The 15,417-nt window shown below is 41.6% G+C and overlaps 1 protein-coding gene across 1 annotated transcript in view; it reads left to right on the forward strand.

Annotated features, from left to right (window-relative positions):
* The window catches only part of LOC131285681 (protein amalgam-like), a 56,881-nt gene extending 41,667 nt beyond the window's left edge, over positions 1-15,214 (forward strand). The window contains exons 2-9 of the mRNA XM_058314539.1: positions 1,700-1,855; positions 8,099-8,421; positions 8,567-8,714; positions 10,076-10,173; positions 11,617-11,738; positions 11,890-12,070; positions 13,144-13,314; positions 15,020-15,214. Coding sequence (XP_058170522.1) covers positions 1,700-1,855; positions 8,099-8,421; positions 8,567-8,714; positions 10,076-10,173; positions 11,617-11,738; positions 11,890-12,070; positions 13,144-13,314; positions 15,020-15,214 — 1,394 coding nt within the window. The remainder of the gene's footprint in view (positions 1-1,699; positions 1,856-8,098; positions 8,422-8,566; positions 8,715-10,075; positions 10,174-11,616; positions 11,739-11,889; positions 12,071-13,143; positions 13,315-15,019) is intronic.
* Positions 15,215-15,417: the final 203 nt, after the last annotated feature.

The raw sequence follows: 15,417 nt of genomic DNA on the forward strand, positions 1-15,417 counted from the left end.
TTTGTTCATTTTTCGATCCCTTCGAAGTTCTGCCTCATTCTTTTCCCACCAACGCCCGGCACGTGTGTTTTTGTTTTTGTGTGTCCATATGCGGAGACGAATGAGTAGGTGTGCAGGGAAGCTGAAACTATTTCTCACTCGCGGCTATTTATGCAATCGGCCCGACGGAACACTGCTAGGACACCGGAGCGATGGAAACTAAGTTAAACATCATCACTGTTCAAATATTGACAAACTCGCCGGTCGCACGCACATCCCCATCGGCGGAGGGAGTCGAAAGGGATGATGCCCGACAACGCGTGGGAATGAAACTATACGAGTAAAGCAAGATAGTGAGATCGATAGTGAGCGATGCCAAAAGGATCAGTCGGACTTCACTTTCATATTTGCTGAGCGACCGACCTAGTGGCAATTAACTTCTTCCCTCCTGAAGTTCCAGACTGTTCAGAGGTTTTCGCTGACTGACGGGAGGAAGTGTCGAAGCCAATCTCCTCCCGGAATGTGTATCAGTTTTAACAAGCCTCGGAATATCATCGCCACACCCGTCACACTCGGTTTCTGGTGTCAATGGCAATCGACGATGGCATGTGACTTGGTTAGTGTTTTTTTTTTGTTGAAAAGTTCATCGCGTGACAGGTACCACCACTCTTTTTGCCAGTATTACTTTTCGATTCAATGTTACAGTTACAACTCCTCAAGTACTCAGTGTAAAGCTGGGGATAGACGGATGCAATATTTCACTGCAATGAAATAAAATTTGACATTGCTACCAAAAATGACAGTGAATGCAATATTTCGATGCTTAACCATCTCGTTTGGATCTTTGCAATATTGCAATGAAATACGCATAGCAATATTGCAATGACTGTCATTTTAGGTAGAAATGTCAAATTTTATTTCATTGCATTGAAATATTGCATCCGTCTATCCGCAGCTTAATATTAATATGCAGTGTTTCGTTCATTTTGAATTTACAATCTGACACCTTTTCGCAACTACTTTGACTGCTATCAGTCAGTCATCATTGTTTCTTTTCACTTTTCGTGAACTTAATTAAACGATTCATCAACTTAATCCCAACTCTCTTTTTGTTGACCATTCTGTGATGATATTGTATAGAAACAAAATTGTAGTTTAATTCACTTTTCAGCTCATCTGCGCTCTCTGTGCACAATTTAATGAACCGTTTGATACATTAAGTAGAAACTGTTAATTTTGCCCAGAACGGGGTTATTCAAAGGCTCTGTTCTGCTAGAGATTGAACTGGTAAGCGTTCAACTTGCCACTATCACGTTCGAGAGAGTTACCTCCGTTGATCGGATTGATGCAACAAATTACGTTTCGAAACAAAACAAAAAGCAAAGAGTGATCGACAACCAATAAACGATTAAATGAATCGTAGCAACCAGTTTCGAAATGCTTCACGGAATTTCAATACGCTTCAACATCGTTCGCCCCAGATTCGAACCCGCGTAGTGATGGCGATAGGGTCGTGGTTTTTCTCGCTATCGAACCGCGTATCGGTGTACACGACAGTGTACGTGCCATATTCAATTTTAATTAGGTCATCACTGGACTCCGAATGGCGTTCCGTGCAGCCGTTTTCGTATACTTGGGGAACTAGATGAAGGATGGCACGCAGTACACACACACACACACACACACGGACAACTAACTCTGGTTCGGTTTCAATTTGCAGGCACCTCGTTCGGCAACAGTCTCTCGGACACGCTGCTGGATCCAGACTTCATCGACAGTCCACCGATGGTGCAGCCGAAGTTCACCTCCCGCTCGCAGTCGATACGGGCCGTCATCGGCGACACCATCACACTTCCCTGCGAGGTGGAAAATCTGGGTGAGTACCGCCGTTTTCTCTTCTATTTCCTACTGCCTGTCTCCGTCCCCTCAATGTCAGAGCAAGCAACAATAAAACAAAATCGAAAGGATCAACAATCTCATCGTTGTACCTCACTCTAGAGCTAGAAAGGTCGGTGGTTTGTATTCCCGCAAAAGAGAGTCTCTTGACGCTGAAAAGCTGGTCCGAAGGAGAAACTTCCCAGTCGGAGACGGTGGGATGTCTATTGCCGACTCGTTTTCGTTCACCAGGTCGTCGTGGACACACGCGTTCTTACCTCAATCGAACGACATCTCGGAATGTCCACCGGTACTTGCCGGCAGGGTATCATGTAGAAATTGGTAACCGTTTTCATCCTGTTCTGCATGCCCTCCTTTTCCTTCGTACGTTCCCCTTCTCTACGGTAGCTTTGACACTGTCCAAAAACAGACGAGCTGCCTTTCGTCCGGAACAAGAGGCACAACGTCGGAAACATCCATCGGAATGACGAAAAGTTGAGCCGAATGAGCAACGACTTCGGGCTCAAGCAAAAACCAGGCCATGGAGGGGGTGGTTTATGCAAAAAGTTATCCAATGCGGCTATCCCCGTGTAGTATTCACCTGCCTCGGAGCGGAACATGGGACAAGTTTTTCACCCGCGTGTGCTTCCATTCTTTTCTTCGCTTCACTCGCCAATGTCAGTTCGTTTTCCAGCATGCTTTTCGACCACGTCGCCCATAATCTGCCCGATTACAGGATTATCATCAATCTGCATGATTATGCCGAGCAGCCCGTTAGAAAGGATTGAGGAATTACACGCCTGGGAAAAGACGATTACGGAGAATCCCGGTGATTTGCGTGTTATTTAGGAAATTAAATTTATTCTTCGCTCAACGCTTCCACGTTTAATCAGTCGAGCGTTTCGAGGAGAATTTTACAAACGAAGAATGAGATCCGCTATTTCAGACAGCAATGCGCAGAACGGTACACGATGACGAAAAACTAGTTACAATGATTAAAGAGCTGCCGTTTACGGTACGCCGGCAATTATTCTAAAGAGCATTTAATTTAAAACGATTCAAATTTGAAAGGCAGTCGAATGCAGACGTCGTGCTTCAAACTAGGAACGAAGGGACGCCTCGTGAACATCTGCTCACCTGTCTCGTTGTGTTTCTTTCGCAAGCTTTCCACAACCAGCGCCTTTTTTAAATCATATATTTAAAACGTTTTCATTAATCGGACCGTTTTCAGAGCCGATGGCAAATTGAATCGTTTTTCCAAAGGCACGCAGAAACGGGAAATAATTTTCTATTTGCACGTTACCAGCATAATGAAACTTAGGCCTTCCTTTTGGACGGTCCAGGAGCGATGGACTTAAATGCGTACATTAAGGATGTTATTTTAATTGAATCATTCATGGATGCAGTTCATTTGCGCAACGGATTGGTGGAGGCGATGCGTGAAAAACTATACACGCACGCATTTACTAAATCAAACAGCACGATAATTAATTTTTCATTTCACCGCACACTCCGGGCGGCGTAAACTTTCTCGTCGTTTGTATCCGCTATTCGATTTTTCCACGCACTCATGAGGATGTTTTCTCGCTCCGCTATTTTCTATATCCGTTCCGAGTACCGGAAAAGGCATCTGTTTTAGTGTTACCGATGGATTTTCCACCAACCAGCAACCACTCGGGATGCGGCACTAAGGGTAATGGTAGCCTCATGTGTGCGAGCACATTGTTGCGTATAAATTATTCGGAAACCGACCTCGGGAATGCCAGCACAGCATCACCGCTTTGCACTTAGGGGAAATGGTGTATCCATCCATCAGACCCATCAGAGTCCAAAGGAGGCTTACGGCGAATGTCCAGTTCGGCCAGCTAAAACTGCATTCAAACTGCGAATAAATGAACCGATTCCAACAGACAGCACCCAAAACACACTTTTCCCTCCCGATCACGACTCACGGTTTTCGCACGTTCAGGGGCTTGCGGAGTCCTTGGGGAGTCCTGGCAAAAGCCGTGTTGGGCTTCTCTTCCCGTTTCGGTGGACTCGTTTTGGAGCGAATGTTATTTCAAATTTAATCCCATCTACGATGGATCGCTGAAAGTGGGAAGGGGAAGGAGTAGCATGAGCTCCTCTTCGGTCCTCTTTTCCAGGTGCTGGAACTACCTGATCCTTGCTCCATTCAAACAGAGTTTAGTAAATGAGCATCGAACATATGCCCGGCCCGTTTCGGTTTCGTTTGCACATATGAAGTTCCGAATTTACCGACCCACACTCCCAAACACACGCACACACACACGGCGCTACAGTGGTAGAGCAAACAAGACCCATCCGAAATGCTTTGGACAGGATTTTGTTTGCACGGCTCCCGCTTCCTGTCCAGTAATTTTCCAGCCTCTGTTACGGAATTCTTTTCACCTTGCGCTCACCGGAAAAACTGACCCCGTACTAAACGTGTATGTGTGTGGTGTTGGAGCAAAGCAATGAACACTACTTGTGTACGACCAGCATGCTGCAGTCGATTCCAGTCGATCGCGCGCTGTACGCCGCTTTAACCTATCTTCCTCGCAGAATTCCACCGCTTCATTTGTCTTCCGTTCTGGGGCACTTCCGGGAATCTCCGGCAATGATAATTAGAGTTCAAATAATTATGTTTATAGCATTCCCATCCAACCCCGCACCTCTCTTCGGTTGAGGGCATTAATTTCCAACCATTGTTTCTAGCACTTACAGAACTATTGTGGAATTAATTTGTCTAGCGGTTCGTAGAAGTGCAGCAGCATGTTCATGTTTCATTATAGGACCCTATATTTATGCAGCCAATCGATCGTTTTATAGGAACGCCAAGTTTTGAATAATAAGTACTTATGCATTAATACTTTACGATTATCTACTTCATATTTTAGCTTTTTTATTATGTATGGAGTTCGGTGTACACTAAAAACTCGACCAATACTGAACCGTCGCTTCTGAAACTTTTCACACATTAAGTTTAAGTACTGCAGATGTTGTTGAAGGTTTGTTTGATCACTATTTTTTGATTAAATTATCTATATTTTACAATTTAAACTCAGTTTTACTAACACAAACTAAACAAGCATGTAAACAAATGTCAAGGTGTATCCAACATAGTTACCCTAAGGTTTATACATCACGGAGAAATTCATGAAATTTCATACATTTAAATATGCCGATATTTTAACTAATAAATTAATTCAAACTTTCAAGTAAAGAGTAAAACCATAAATCTTTTCTCAACCTTTTCTTCACCGAGCAACGCCGGGGCGTCAAGCTAGTTTACCATATTTATCTTTTTTCACCTTTTCTCAATAATTATAGTTAAACAACGCCTTCCGCAAATCTGTCAGATTTTCTAATCTTTTCTTTATTTTAATTCCTCTGATTCAATGTTGTGCTCCAAATTTAATCAAACAAGCACTATCAGCAGTTTTTAAACCATTGAGTGCCTCAAAATACAAATATCGCCTATTAACAGCATGCAAAACTTATAAAATTTAATCTAAAAGTGCCAACACAGATGCAACAAGCAACTGAAAATAGTAATGCACTGCGTAAATGCAATTAAAACAGGTAAAAAATTTATTACTATGTATGATGTGTTGTATGCCAACAAAATGCGTTAGAATGCTAGCTACTGAAATCCATCAATTGAAAAAAAAAACAATTCCCCAAAAAATCAGGTGATGATAAGCAAGTTTTATCAGTTTTGTTCAAAACACCATCCATGTTTTTCATTGTTCAACGAGCAATAACTACCCTTCGAACTATCATAGCTGATAGTTAAGACCTTTTTTCTTTACCGGAACACGAAAGATCCGCAAAATCTACGTTTATCTACCGCGCTGCTCATATTTCGATTACAACAGTTGCCTGTCGACGATCGCAAACGCTTCGCACGGCAAAACGCGAGCATAATAAACAACTCGCGGCGTAGCAAACACCAGCAACCCCGGGCTTGATAAAATACATTTTCACGCAAAGGCAAATGTTGCCCCCGCATCTTCCCCAACCGCACCTGCGGCCACCGTTCCTATCTGAACTTCTAATGCATTGCCATGCCCTTCAACCACACTATGCAGCAGAACAAAATGAAACAACGTGCTGGCCGGAAAAGCTGTACAATCGCAATACGCCAATGCCGAGCCCCTTGCCGCGATTCGCCTGTATAGTCTAGCACTATAGTTGTCGGTTCGGTTTTCCAGTACTGTCCCAGCGGAAAGTGGAGGCTCAACGGTAGTACAAGAGCATCCCCGTTTCGCTTTGAGTTTTCGGCTTTTCACTTTCCATCGCTGGCGGTGCTACCGGCAGTTTTCGCGAAATTACCAATCCTATTCCTATTTCGGTGCATCCTTCAGTCTCGGGGATGTGGCAAAAGACGGTGGAATGTGTTGCGGTCTTGAACAAAGCGAGAACCTTTAATTTTATTTTTCAGTGCTCCCTGTTCTATCTTATAGAAATGACTTTTTATGTTGGCAAAAGGGACGACATGAAGGAGATGATTTTAAATGAAGTTTTAAATTCATTTGCAGAACGATTCCTCACCGTACCAGGCAAACTAACCTGGCATTTTACTGTTCGTTTTGTTCGCCTTACCTTATTTTGGCCGACTTTTCCTATTTTGCTCTGCTTCACATGGAGCATGACAGTGGGAAAACTTTCACGGCATATTTCAAAAGCCCTGCTGTTGTGGGAGGAAACGAGAGACTAACCACTTTTTTATGTTAACGTAATGTCTTCCCCACTCATTATCGGGAAACCGGCAAAATTAGCTCCAAGATCGAGTTACCTCCTCTTTCTTTGTCAGTTTGTTGGCCCACACTTCATAACCGTCGGCAAATTAGCAGATGGGTTACAACGGGTGCCTACTTTCGGACCATGATAGAATACAAAGTGCATTTTAATTCACTCATTAACATTAAACTATTCAATTATACATTTGCAACAATGATGTATGCTAATGGTAAAAAGTTGAAGGAAATTGCGAGAGGCAGTAGGTGTAGGTACATTCCATTTACTTCCATGCAAAAGTGGCATGGCTGAGAGGCTGATAATTTGGCCACAAGTGGATGGGAAAGAATGAGAGCAGAGCATCTTTATTATCTTTAACAGTAGAGCAAATAAGAAACCGCTTGATGCACGTAATTGTAAAACGAACGCCGCTGAGATATCGTTTATAACCTAACGTTTCACTAAGGATATCTAAAACGTGAAAGGTATTGCATCCTCTTTGCTCAGCGCATTTGCAGTTTCTTATAGCGTATCATATGATTGATTCTATATTTATTTTTATATTTAGCGGAATTTCATTTTACCCCATAAAGTCCTATATATTGTGTATCGTTTAATCGCTCTTCTTTATTCATTATCAAATTTATTTTATGTTATTTCAAAAGTTTTCATAGTTTCATTGTGCAACGAAGTTTGTTTCTTACCACAGAAAGCCGCAGTTTTGTTCAATGCTAATCCATTTTCATTTCATTCCATTCCCTCGCAAATGGCGGCCAATTTCCAACTTAATTTACGTATAATCCAATCCGTTTAACGTTCACATTCTAAAATGTCTCCGAGACGTCTCGAAACCATTCCGATGACGGAACAACCAAAGCACGGATAACGACACATGAATGATCAAAATTCGTTCGAACTTTACGTAGCATTAAAATTGACTTTTTAAGCACAGCACTAAGTTTAGCCGTTTTATCTTCGACAGCTCCGGCTTTGAGACTTCTTAGCCATGCGTCCTAACGTCATTTATGTCTAATGCCTTCTCCGGGAGGCTTGCGTTCGGCAGCAGACACTTTACCACACCATACGTACGCTCGCTTGAGGGTAAGGCCGACTTTGGAAGGTGCCCGAGTCATTCGGCTTTCGTTTCGACATTGTTTTTTACGAATGTTTTCTGCAACAGAGAACAAGCAGATGAAAATGGATTTTGTGATTCAGTTTTTTGTGTGTCATTTCACGGTCATTGTGGAAAACGAGGCGGAAAGTTGCTATCGATGCACAGTAGGGCAAGGTCCGGATAACGGATAGGTTTGTTTTAAGAAAAGATTTTCTTTTAAGAATCGCCTTTAAAGGCAGAAATGTGTAAAATGAAAAATAACATTTGGAAAATGTTGAAGGCAACGTTTTATTTCCGACTAACTATATTTTAAGCAGTGGACCCTCTGAACAGAAAAATCTCTTAAACGCGCTCTTTATCTTTCGTCTCTCGGAAACTTTCTCCTTCCAGGCCGGAATATCCTTCTGTGGCGACGAGGGAGCGCCGTCGTAACGGCGGCCAATCTGATCATCACCCGCGACGCCCGGTTCAAGCTGCTCGAGGGCTACAGCTTGCAGATTAAAAACGTGCGCCCGCAGGACGCCGGGGATTACAACTGCCAGATCGGTGACCACGACAACCGGGATCTGGTGCACACAGTCGAGATTCTCGTGCCGCCCTCGGTGCGCTCGAACCCGGAAACTGGCCACGTCACCGTTCGGAAGGGCGGCTCGGCCACGCTGGAGTGCAAGGCCTCCGGCAATCCGGTGCCGAGCCTCAGCTGGACACGGAAGGTACGCTAGCTGGAGCGTTGATGTCGTTCCCTCTAAAGGGTCCGCAGGATTCGACGGAAAATCATGTGTTCTTTTCTTCCGGCGTTTGTTCCTGATTTTGGTTTTTCTCTCCATCTCTTTCTTTCTCTCTATCCCCACCGCGTAGGACTCAATACACGGATCGCCGCATCTCTCCGAGGGTCCCACCCTGACGCTGGACAACGTCAACCGGCAGGACAGTGGAACGTACCGGTGCTACGCGGACAACGGCATCCGGGAGCCGGTCTTCGTCGACATGCAGCTGATTGTGCTCTGTGAGTAATTGATCCGACTGGCCCGGGGGACAGACTGCAGTCCAACCGCCCATACAAACTCTATTCCGATTGCGCCGGAAGCAATCAGTCACTAATTGTGAAATGATTCGACAAAACACCCGTCGGTATCCAGAGTTTTCGTGCAGCCGTCTGCGTAATTCGCCTGTTCGCCTGCCCGGTGGCATTATGAAGTTCTGTCATTTTGCTCGATTATGAAAAGTTGGATTTGAATTCAATTAAAAATAGATTTCTCGATTGCGTTCCCGTTCTCTGGAATGCCGATACAGCAATGGTTCTAGTGTACAATGGTTAGAGTACCATTTTTCATTTTAAATTATTCCATAATATGAGTTTAATTTTGATAAGAAACGATCCAAAATCAAACAAACACTACACAATCTAATGTTCTGCTTGATGAATGATGTTTAATTACCCTTAAACAGCTACTTTTCTAACTTAAACAACTACTAATTCTTACTAATCACACAGTTGTTAATAATATCACCTTAAAAAAAAATCGTACAGTGCAACCATTATTTATTTCAATGCTCTTTATTTTTAAAACTTTGTTAACACTTTGCTTGCCCGTACTTTTGTAAAGCGCTCGTCCATTTGATAAAAGTTTTCGAAACCATGTACTGGTACTTTTTAGTATACTTGTTTTTTACAGTTTTGGTTTTTATAGCACATCGTTCCTTTAGCTTGGTATAGAATTCGTTTCAAAGTTTTTATTTTCAAAAGGAAAAATTTTAATTCAGATAAACTCACTTAAAACCAAAATGACGCGCAAAAAAGCATTTGGTCTTTTTTTTGTAACTTTCCATTTAAAAACACATCTTAACATGGAAAAATTATCATCCGTTTCAGAAAATGGTGAGCGTTTAAAATTACCTCTATTTAGGATCTAGTGCGATTGAAAACTCTAGTTATCCATTTTATCGCCCAAATTTATCAATTTACATTACATACTTGTTACGCGGACCTTTTATTATTTGTTTGATAACATTTCCCAACGAGTGAGTTGATCACACTAATCGTATAACGGCTGTACTCATGCTAATCGCATTAGGAGCTTTAAAAGAATCCTTCCAAACTCGAAGGCAGTCTAACGTCGCCTCACACAGGACGAGCACAAAGAAACAACACAGTAACACTCACCGTGCCGGTATGTTTAACCGTCCGAACAAAATGGTTATGATCCTTCTCGGAATGGTCGGTACGAGTGAAATTCCGCACAATGCTGGAGTTTGATATATTAAACTAGTCGCTTTTGCTAAATTTTGGGTTTTCTTTTTCTACCTTTCTCTCGTCTCACCCGCTTGCCACCTACCTTGGCCGTACGACTCTCCGGATCTTCGCAGCTCCACCCGAAATCACAGTGGAAAAATCATGGGTCCACGCCGGCGAAGGATACGAAGCCCAGCTCGTCTGCACTGTGCACGGCGATGCTAATCCGGAGGTAATTTCCAGACTGAAATAAAAAAACTTCCAAAACATACACATTCACTTTTTGGTACTGGTAAGGGTCAAGGTTTTCCCTTGATTCTAAAAGCGTGTACATTCCAGTACAACAGTATTGTTTCACAACTATTTTGTTTGCACACTGAGAAACTTTACAAAAGAGGATCATTGCTGATGCTCTTAAAAGTGGGATTGTTTATTTTTGAAGAAGTCGAAGAAAGATAATCAAATTCTATCATATCAACACTTAAGCAAATATAATAACTTAACGATAAAACTTCAGTTTTTAAACGAACAAATTTTATTACTGCTTCATAACTATGAAATGTTTTTGTACCAACCTTTTTTTAATGTGACAAAACAGCCATTTTAATCCAAAGTCGCTACATTTTACCTAAAAAATTCAATAAGAACAAAAGATTCCAGGCAAATAGGAAGGTAAAATAAAACAGAATCCAACGGGAAAGGGAAAGAACTCTGAGCAAAGTTTGCTGCATAATGCATTCGGAAAGCAGCGCTGAAAAATGGAACCAATATATCAATCCATTTTCACTGCAACCGGTAATGATGCTCGAAGTAGTTCCTGGCACCACTTTGGCTTGGCTAGGGCCAACCGGGAGAAGCTGTTCTATGCAAAATGGTGGAAAGTGCTCCGTGGAAAGCACGATATAAAATTGACGTTATTTTATTTTACTTTTTATAAAATGTTACTGCCACAAACGGAATTAAAAAAACAACTTTCGCATATGTTGCAGCATCCGTAAAAGATACCTTTGAAAAAATGGTTGAGAATGCTCGTCTTGTTGTTCAGTACTATTAAGAATATTGAGCAAAGCAGCATCTTAATCTTTTTATGTGAATGTTTTAAATAATTAGAGAAGCAAACAACTCAAACCATATTGTAAAGAGTATGTAATTCAATTACAAGAAAAATATACAATTGCAATTTAAACCATTTTAGAAATGGTTTGAAAATTACTCAAACTTTCTTTTACCGTTTCATACAATGCAGTTTCCTCCAATGAAAAGTCTCCCATTTGTGCCCCAGTTTCCTCTCGTCGATACCAAGAAGCAAACAAAAACCTTGGTTAGGATTTGATCATTTAGATGATCAAAAAACTACCCGTTTCAACTTTTCTTCGAAGCAATCAATAGATGGCAAGCCCAGTTTTTCTTCTAGCGATCGTTTTCAACCGTTTTACCATCCACATGGTTTTATTTCTATTTGCTGTTCAACGATAAAGAAATTACTCTACCACAAAGTCGAAATGAAACTTCACTTTACTGGCCATATCCCATTGTCAGGGATACATTTCGAAATGATATTGGTTGGGCTTTTGGCAACAGATCTTAACAAAATATACTGACGATACTGATTCAGTTTTCAGTATTTGTAGATCCAGTATGCGCTACAGTTTCTGCTGAACTACTCTATTTTCAGGTCATGTGGTATCAGGATTCCTTTTTGCTTCATCCCAATGATAGGCGGACGATGGATACACGAGGGGAGAAGCATTATCTCGCAATAAGGAACGTCCGATCCTCGGATTTCGGAAACTACAGGTAATTGAATGTGTCCAATAGTGTATTGGTAAGCTTTACCGTAATTTAATTGAAGAGAATATACTTGGGGACATTTAAGCAGTACCCCCAACTCTGAGTGATACTTATTTAACTCAAAAACTCACATTTCAACCGGAACTATCTTTCACAGTTGTGTGGCGGAAAATTCTCTGGGACGCGCAAAGAAATACATCGAAGTGTCGGGACGGCCTGGACCGGCCCAGTTCCACTCGCCAATGTACAGCAGATATCGGGAAATGTACAACCTAACATGGAGCATTGAATCATTCCCACTGATAGAGGAAATAAGATTACTCTACAGAAAATTATTGGTAAGTAACTCTGGGGCTGTGCAGAAAGCTTGCCAGCAATAATTCCCGCTCGCCTTCGCTTCTCCTTGAGTTTCGCTATCGTTTTCATCCCATTCCAATCCTGAGTTCGTACGCTTCCGCATCATGCGGTCGCTAAAGGAACAGGAAAACTTATCTTCGGTTACAAATTTATTCCCCACCATAACTATCAGTAAAACCTTTTCCATAATTCTGGAGCGTCAGGGTTTACTATACACAGCCACATCAGCGCGGCACGGCGTCCATGAAAAACACTCGTTCCTACTGAGTATCCCCCTTTTCAAAGTAATTTATTGTAGCACGAGCATAGATTTTACAATCACCCACCAGAACATTATCAAACCGCAACCGGGAGATTGTTTCATGTTTAAGTAATAATTGATACTTCAGGTTTCTTTTAACATCTCCTGAATTAATTCCGTGCCGATTCTCCTGTTTGCCAATGAATCTTTTGCACAGCAGAAGAAAAACCACTTCCATTTCCATATTGATGAGAACATTACTTTGTAGCATTACGTTTGTAGCTTCGAGAAAAGCTTTGAATTGATTCTCGATGTTAGGTAGAACAACAAATGTGTAGAATATTGCAATAGGTAGCGATAAATACATTCTGTAGCTTTTATACCCTCGAGTTGAAATATTGTATGAGCTTATACAATTCTTTGTCTACGATAACAGCTGGTGAGAATAAAATGGCTTTATTCAAATACATTTTTCGCAAGAGATATTTCTTTCTCTCGCAGAATCAAGTCCTATGCAGGGCTGCATTCAGTAAGTAGGATTAATTTTCTTGAATCTAAATCACAAAAGAGTCTCAAAAGCTCAAAACGTATTAGTATAGACCACGTCTGGACTGCTGCAAATCGTCAGAATTCTTTTTTCCCCTTTCCCACCATCATTACTCTTGTCAGCTTTCGTTCCAGACAATCCCATTTCAAGTTCTACCTCATTCGCATAAGAGCATTCAAACCAAACAAAAACATAATTATTGCAACTCTTATCACTCCAATGCACTCTATCAATGATGCCGTCGGTGCCATGGTGCTCAAATTCAGATGAACGAGTCTTATCAACACCCGGGCAGATGGCACGACATCATCCTGAGCCCACCGTCGACCCGTTCTGAATCCTATCGGCACATCATGACTTACACCATCAAGGGACTGGATCCGAACTCCGTCTACGAGACGATCGTACAGGCGAAAAATCGCTACGGATGGAATGAGGTGAGTGTTACCTGATCCTTAAACTTAATTGTCGGGGTTTCCAATTTGTTTTATGCAATATTGACAGAAAAATTAGGACAAGAATTTGTATAACATGATTGTTTTTAGTAGTATTTAAGTTCGAAAGCAATACAGCTTTTCAAAATACGTCAAGCAAATGAATCGGAAGTCTCTTAAGCACAGGAGTCTGGCCTGGCTTGCTTGAGATTCTCAAAGGCATAAATAATTTGGACATTTTGCCTTTTCGTATTGGTGACACTATGCACTTTAACGGTAAATGAAACAAAATAAAACCGATTGCTAAATACGACATAATACCACACTAAATTAGAATCATGCGAAAAGTTGAGCTAATAGTAATGTTGTCTAGTTGTCCAAGCGGAGATAGCACTCAATTAGCGGAACCATTCTACAAGGCCCACCACTTGGCCAACAACGGTTGATAAATATTGGAAATAACCCATTCGATTACCAATCGAGGATGCTACAACACACTATCAGCTAATTACATCGTAAATAGACCATTTGATTTACACCTCATTATAGAGAAAACATTAATTACATTATACGTTGTAAAATTAATCTCATCGGTATGATGTCCATTTTCACTTCGACCCACTGCACGCAAACTATCGTCCACACATTTACTGACAAACACAGCACCGATCCAATAATAGCCTGCAAAAGGTAGGATTTGAAGATCCCGTGAGGACCGATAATGATCATCAGAAAATGTGAGAGGGACTGGAATGAAAACTATTAGCCCATACGATACCAAAGCTATGAAAAAAAGAACGATTTTCACTCATAAATGAATTGAAAAAAAACCAAACGTTCACATCACGCACGTTTAGTTCGAATCTGGCCACGATAAATTCGAAATAATTTACATTACATTTTTAATTACCTCATCCAGCGCAAATGTAAATTACATATAAACATGACTCCACACTGAAACGCATGCATCAAAAAGGCAAAGAGAGGGCAAGGTTGTGGGAGAGATACAAGAGCACCGCCTTTTCATAGCAGTTTGGAACTTCCCGCGAGACGCTATTTTGCAACAATTTCCAACCGATAGGCTGATTAAAATTGATTGCACACTCGCGTTGCGACTAACGAGATTTTGTGGCACGACTGCAACGCGTTTCAGGTTGTACGTGTGCTTTCGGAGCATTGGTAGGTAGAAACAATGAGCAATGAGTGTTGAGGAGAAAATACTTGACATAAAAACCAAACGTTGATCGTGAATGAACAAACAAACAAAAAATCATAAAAAACGAGCGTCCAGTGTACAAAATAGGCCAACGTGTTCGGACATTTCATTTTCATTTTCGTCCATCTCATGTACGCCCTTTTGACCCGCTTTCAATCCGATTATACTATTATAGAGACAAAATGATTCCTTGAACACTTTCCCAGAAGAGAAAGGGCAGGAAAAGCGTACCATGGGTACTTTGATCGAAACAATGACTCGTTTTAATTACTCACGCAGAGCGTTAACCCGATGTGTGACTGCGACATTTAATTAAATTCCATTATAACCATATTCGTCGACGTATTTTTGCACTATTTTCTCGCCTTAATGAGAGGTAGCCTTAATACGGTCGCATCTGTAAACGAGTATTCTGATGAAATTAAATAGACTCGTTCATCTCGATTATCGAACGTTAATTTCGATTCCATTTTTGTTTCTCCACCATCCTAGGTTAGCGACATTTTCCAATTTTACACGCTCAGCACCGATATGCCGAACGAGGACGTGGGGCAGACGCTCGGTTCGACGGCGTACGGGAACGACTACCGGGCACTCAGTGGCAGCGGAACACTCGGGAAAAGTTTGGTTTCGACGGCATTCCTCCTGAGCTTAGCGACGACCGTGCGGTGGCTGATGACAATGTAACGAGCTGGACTGTAACAATTGGATGTCAACTGGTCGCATGTTTAGTTTCTACCTTCTCCTTCTATGAACACAGTGTGTTTTATTGTATTTTTTAACTCATTGCTAAAAGAGAAGACCATCTTCAACAGTTTAGAGAAAATGAAAACGAATACAAGACACTAGAAAAACGGACATGTAAACCATCCAACAATATACCTGCCTCC

Source organism: Anopheles ziemanni, chromosome 3 (genome assembly GCF_943734765.1).
Source record: "Anopheles ziemanni chromosome 3, idAnoZiCoDA_A2_x.2, whole genome shotgun sequence".
Classification (NCBI taxonomy): Eukaryota; Metazoa; Arthropoda; class Insecta; order Diptera; family Culicidae; genus Anopheles; species Anopheles ziemanni.